Source organism: Pteropus vampyrus, unplaced genomic scaffold (genome assembly GCF_000151845.1).
Source record: "Pteropus vampyrus isolate Shadow unplaced genomic scaffold, Pvam_2.0 Scaffold105, whole genome shotgun sequence".
Classification (NCBI taxonomy): domain Eukaryota; kingdom Metazoa; phylum Chordata; class Mammalia; order Chiroptera; family Pteropodidae; genus Pteropus; species Pteropus vampyrus.
The window spans coordinates 2106841-2112692 of NW_011888886.1; the positions used below are offsets into that span (position 1 = coordinate 2106841).

The following is a 5852-nucleotide window of genomic DNA, read 5'->3' on the forward strand; positions in this document are numbered from 1 at the left end:
ACATTTTCATGACTTTCTCTCGCCCCCTCAGAAAACTAAGGTACCTGCCCTCAGCGTGCAGGACGAACCACTGCTGAGAGAAAACCCCCGCCGCTTCGTCATCTTTCCTATCGAATACCATGATATTTGGCAGATGTATAAGAAAGCGGAGGCTTCCTTTTGGACAGCCGAGGAGGTAAATCAGATCCCTGAACTAGGAGACCGAAAGTTGAGGCGTTGCCCTAACTCCAGGGGAAGACCCCTGCAGGAGCCGTCATAACTTGTCTGAAATACACTTTTCTCTCCTTGTTCCTCTCTGGGCCGGCTGCCCACTGAGGCTGTTAGATGGTCTCAGTGGCCAAGGGAGCTCTGAGGGGTATGTGGGTCCAGCGGTGCCAGTAGACTTAACGCTTAAGAATGATTCATACCTGAGGTCCTGTGTGTTTGAATCCCTTGTGAACTTCTAATCTTCAGGTGGATCTTTCCAAGGACCTCCAGCACTGGGAAACCCTGAAGTCTGAAGAGAGACATTTTATATCCCACGTTCTGGCTTTCTTTGCAGCAAGTGACGGCATAGTAAATGAAAACTTGGTGAGTTGTCCCAAAATAAAGTCTGTGTTTTCTCACTGCAAGCTGTGAGGGAGAACTAATTCTCTCTTTCCTTGTCTTCTATGTTTTTCCAGTCCGGGCATATCCATAAGCTAGTATTTATGTGGGATTTCCTGATTTATAATATACTTTGCTGTTATTTATTCCTTATGGCGTTTTTCTCCAACCGGAGAGGCTCAAAGACAACGTTAAGTGGTAATAAATAGGTTTACTCCTGAGGATAGCACATTTGCTCTTTGTGCCTTTGCTGTTTTAATCATTTGGTTGCCTTTATGGCTTATTGTGAATGGATCCTTCTCAATGAATCAGGAAAGAGTGAGTCAATAACCAAGTGTTCTCAAAAAGCTATAAAATTAGGATGACCTATTTCCCGACCTGTAAACTGAACATATGACATAAAATGTCCGGCTTTATCACGGAACAATGACTTACGCAGAGAAACAAACCTTAAAATGGAAAGGGAGTGTGATGCAACCGCTTGTCCTTTGGCCAACTTGCAGCCGGTAGTTTTTCCTCAAGCTGAACTTTGATGCATTTGACACTAGGTGGAGCGGTTTAGCCAAGAAGTTCAGATCACAGAAGCCCGCTGTTTCTACGGCTTCCAAATTGCCATGGAAAACATACATTCTGAAATGTATAGTCTCCTCATTGACACCTATATTAAAGATTCCAAGGAAAGGTGAGTATTTGGGTGGTATGCCAACAGTTTTAGGACTCACTAATCATTTATTTGAGGTTCCGAAATCAAACGTGTAGAAAAATGACTCTCAAATGACTAAATCAATGGAATTCCTAGCACCCAATGTCATATCTGTTTGAGGAAGAAGCCTAAATTCACTTTATTATTAGCCAATCACTTAAAGTTATGATGAGGTTACTCCGTTTTTACAAGTGGAAATATACTATTGGTCATCCAATCTTATGCCTTCTTTTGAGAAAACATACTGAGGCTCTGTATGATGAACTAAAACCTAGACCTAACAGTTTTCACTCATAGATCTTGATCTACAGTATGATCCGGGACAGGGTGGAGTTGAAATAATTAAGCCAATAAATGCTCTTGGTGTAATGGACTAAGTTTTAGTGTTAGATCTTGGGGCTCAATATGAACTAACAAATACCTAAATTTTTATTAATGTAAACCAAATAAATGTTGAGATTTAAAAGGAACAGTGAAGGAGAAAGCAAACCAGTAAAACATTTCAGTTCAAGCCCCAGTTTGGCTTTGGTCCCAGCTCACTGATTCTAGAAACTTATGATAGAAGGTCTTTGCCAGAATTGCTCACGCTCTGTTTGCCTATCAGGGAATTTCTCTTCAACGCCATCGAGACGATGCCTTGTGTAAAGAAGAAGGCGGACTGGGCCTTGCGTTGGATTGGGGACAAAGAGGCTACCTATGGTGAGGCTACCTGTGGCCCTCCTCACACCTGAGCCTCATTTTCTAAGTGACATTATTGGTCTGGTGGCCCTTCCTATGAAAACGAACAGTTAACTCACTAGAAATATTTCGGTGCTAACTCTTCAACAGGAGAACGTGTTGTCGCTTTTGCTGCCGTGGAAGGAATCTTCTTTTCTGGTTCTTTTGCATCGATATTCTGGCTCAAGAAACGGGGACTGATGCCTGGCCTCACCTTTTCCAATGAACTTATTAGCAGAGATGAGGTGAGTCTAGCTCAAGTAATAGGCTAATCCGCACCACAGACACCAACTCTTAGGCACGTTCTCGTGTTCACTAAAGGGGACCCAAGATATCAGTTTGCCTTATATCCACATTTCACATGTGAATTCAACCATATACATACTTGGCGGGGAATGAAATTTTTTAAATAACCTACCAAAATGATTTTACTCATATTCTCAGTATATTACAGTACATTTATACGTAGGTATTTCTCTATGGATGATGTGATTTTTAAAGGGATGTGTTATTTTTCCTGGTATTCTGTATGATCGGTTCTGTACTTCAAAGTTAGTTGATGGGCATCTCGTTAAAATGAGAACCCATTCTGGTCCAGTGTGTGTCTTCGAATGCGCTTGGATTAAACTGCAAATAGCAGGGGAAGGTGCCCAGGTTTTCTAGTTTAGGTCACATCAGCATTACTTGGCGTTTAATGCACCAAGACTTGCAGACTTGATTCACTGGAAATTGCATTACTGATTTCCCGCGCGTTAGGTTGTAAATCTAAAATGTTGCCTATTCAGAGTTTTCTTTCCTGCTCAGCATAGTGGCAAAATTGGAGCTCATGGCTATAGAAGGGAAGGATGCTTGAGGTGAAAGTTCTGCTTCCTCCCTTTGCCACATCACAGAGGAGCGAGGACCAGACCCGGCCCCGCCCGTCAGCATCTAGGTGGCAGCTTAGAGAGCCTTGGGTGTGGCCAAGCTCGTCTCCGTGACATAAGCAGAGTAGGCAGCTGTTAAACTGATCTTCCTTTCAACAGTTTGAACACTTTTAGCGTGGCTGAGCAAGATGTACAAGAACACAGAAAAAGATAAAGCCATTTCCTCTTCTACACTGGTGACGGAAATCTTCTGGCTTTATAGTGGCTGACCTTAAGCCTTTTCTTCTAGGGTTTACACTGCGACTTTGCCTGCCTGATGTTCCGACACCTGCTACACAAACCTTCGGAGCAGAGAGTCAAAGAAATAATTATCAACGCCGTTAGGATTGAACAGGTGGGTGATGTGTCGTGCTTGCTGGGAGAAGGTGTCTTTATGCTTCTGTTTTACTGAGCAGCTGTGTCTGGTCCCCAGGAGTTCCTCACGGAGGCCTTGCCAGTGAAGCTCATTGGGATGAACTGCACTTTAATGGAGCAGTACATTGAATTCGTGGCAGACAGACTTATGCTGGAGCTGGGTTTTAACAAGGTAAAATGTTGTTCTTAGCCCTCTGGTTCTTTTAAAAAAACTGGTGTCTCGTATTTATGTTTTGCTGTGAACCCTTTTCAGGTCTTCAGAGTAGAAAATCCATTTGACTTCATGGAGAACATTTCACTGGAAGGGAAAACTAACTTCTTTGAGAAGAGAGTGGGCGAGTATCAGAAGATGGGAGTGATGTCCGGTCCAACAGAGAATTCTTTTACCTTGGATGCCGACTTCTAAATGAACCGAAGGTGTGCACTTCGCTTATTTTTCTCCCCTTCTCAGCAAAAGAAAAACCCATTTGAACTGTATCGACCAGGTACAACATGAATTTGTTCGTAACGTTCATTAATGACATCTTTCAAACTGTAGCTACCTCGATATTAGTCCTATTAGTTATGCGAGTGGTGTCACCTAGAATGAAAGTTTAGACAAAAGCTATTCTGATGAAAGATTTTGTCTGTGTTTGGCTTTTGCAAGCAGGCTGGCTGTATGTGACTTCACTGCGCTCTTAAGAGGTCCCGGCCTTAGGGTGCGGACTCGGGCGAGTCTCATGAGCGGGGTTAAGCATTCAGTCACCACCCCAAGGCCACTGGAAGATGCCAGCCTCGCTGCTACAAAGCAGATTTTAAAGTTTTACTTAGAAAAAAGTGGCACTTTACACACAAATAACCATTGTTTATATTGTTGACATCAAGTCCTGACTTACCTAACTGGTTTGGTTTCTGTACCAAATACCAAGTATTCTTTTGACCACTGATGGGAGCTAACTCAAAATTTACTGGGTGACCAAAATAAGTTAGATCTATGTAATCTAAGCATGTTATTTCTCTTCTTTATTTTCTTTAAAGAATTGGAGTCTCTTTTCATCAACTTTAAATTCAATCCTGTGCATACCTAAGTATTAGCCAGTTGTGTTACGTAGAGAATGGGTCGTGTCAGCCCAGGTTGAGTCCTGGGATAAGAGATAAAGGGCAGGAGCTTCTGACTTAAAGCATTAGGAATTGAAATGTGATCTGGGCCGACTGCTGGTACCATGGGTGTGTGAGGGTCAGTATCATTTCATTTCTCAAACAGTATTTTCCCCAACTGCGACTTGGTATAAAAGATCCTTGAAGACTCATCATAGCTGAGATCTAATAGTATTGTAAATTGATTTTCAAATCATCCTTGAATGAAATGACCCAGCTAAGATCGTGCTCCTATTTAAGTGGTAAAACCAGGACTGGAATTGGCTCTCCAAAAATTGTTTATTCTGTGTGTAAATAGGTACTATTGTTTTAATAATACATTTATGTTACTAGCTGTTTTAAATCAGAAAAAATTTTTTGCTCTATTTGTCTTTTTAGATTATATCAAGTAGTTTATACTTCGAAATAATTACTCATCTTACCTTGCAGTTTGTAATTGAGTTTATGTCATTCAGTGTAATTACTTCTAGTGTTTACCTAACTCTGAACGTCAGCTGGTGGAGAAATGGTGTTGCTTGAGCAGGTACAAACTAATACACAGCAATCCTTTGTCCATATTTGTTAACGCGTGCTGTGTGTCGGCTGACCACTGGCCCGTTTTATTGTCGGTTTTCTTCACTTATTGTATAAATAGTCAAACAGTCCATTGAAAAATTTCTGTAACATGCGACCCTTTTCTACCTTTTAAGTTATTGTTAATTGAAGTTACTGCAGACATTTGTACAACACAAAAATGAATAAACGCTTTGCCTTGCGCCGTCAGGTACAGTGGAGTTTGGAAGCAGGTGTTCAGGTTCTACCTCCCGTTAGCTGTGTCACGTAAGAATTCACTTCTTGCCACTGGGCCTCAGTTTCCTAGTCTGTTTGAAAGGGGAACAGATTCGAGTCTGAAGCATTTCTAAGTCTTTTAAATTGGATACTGCACACGTGTTGAATGGTGAAGATAAAGCCGTCTCAGTGGATGGGCGTGATGAGGAGTGGCCCGGGGAAGGCGGCGGTGGTCCCTGTGGTGGAGGGGGCCCGGGGCCTGGCCTTCCCGGTGGTGCTGCTCCCGCCCCCGCCCGTTCCCACTGGGATTCCTGCCCGGCCCAGAAGGTGCAGGCTTTGCCCATCTCCCTGTCTTAGCACGTGGCCTCCGAGGTTCGGGCCCTTGGTGAGTGGCCGCTGAATGAGGAATGGATTTGAGCTGAGTGTTTCGAGGTGGATACTGTCTTGGGTGAGAGTGTGTCCTGTGTCCTGGAGGAACCTAGCGGAGAGCCGTTGGCACCCCAGAGGTGCTCAGTGAATGTCGCTTGATGCGTAATGTCAGGTTGGAGACACCTTTGGGGTTCTTCAAGGCGGCCTTGCTCTAGGGGTCACTGACTATTAGAACAGCCTCCCCGTGGGCAGCCCACGGTCGTGTTGCCACTTGCCGTCCACCCGTGCCAGGTACC

General features: G+C 43.5%; 1 protein-coding gene across 1 annotated transcript; it reads left to right on the forward strand.

Annotated features, from left to right (window-relative positions):
* Positions 1-7: 7 nt before the first annotated feature.
* RRM2 (ribonucleotide reductase regulatory subunit M2) lies at positions 8-5192 on the forward strand (the record flags this gene model as incomplete). Its single annotated transcript, XM_011365120.2, has 8 exons — positions 8-175; positions 454-570; positions 1134-1267; positions 1893-1987; positions 2117-2250; positions 3158-3262; positions 3341-3454; positions 3536-5192. Coding segments are annotated over 8 exons (1020 nt in total), but the record flags the coding sequence as incomplete, so codon positions are not given.
* Positions 5193-5852: the final 660 nt, after the last annotated feature.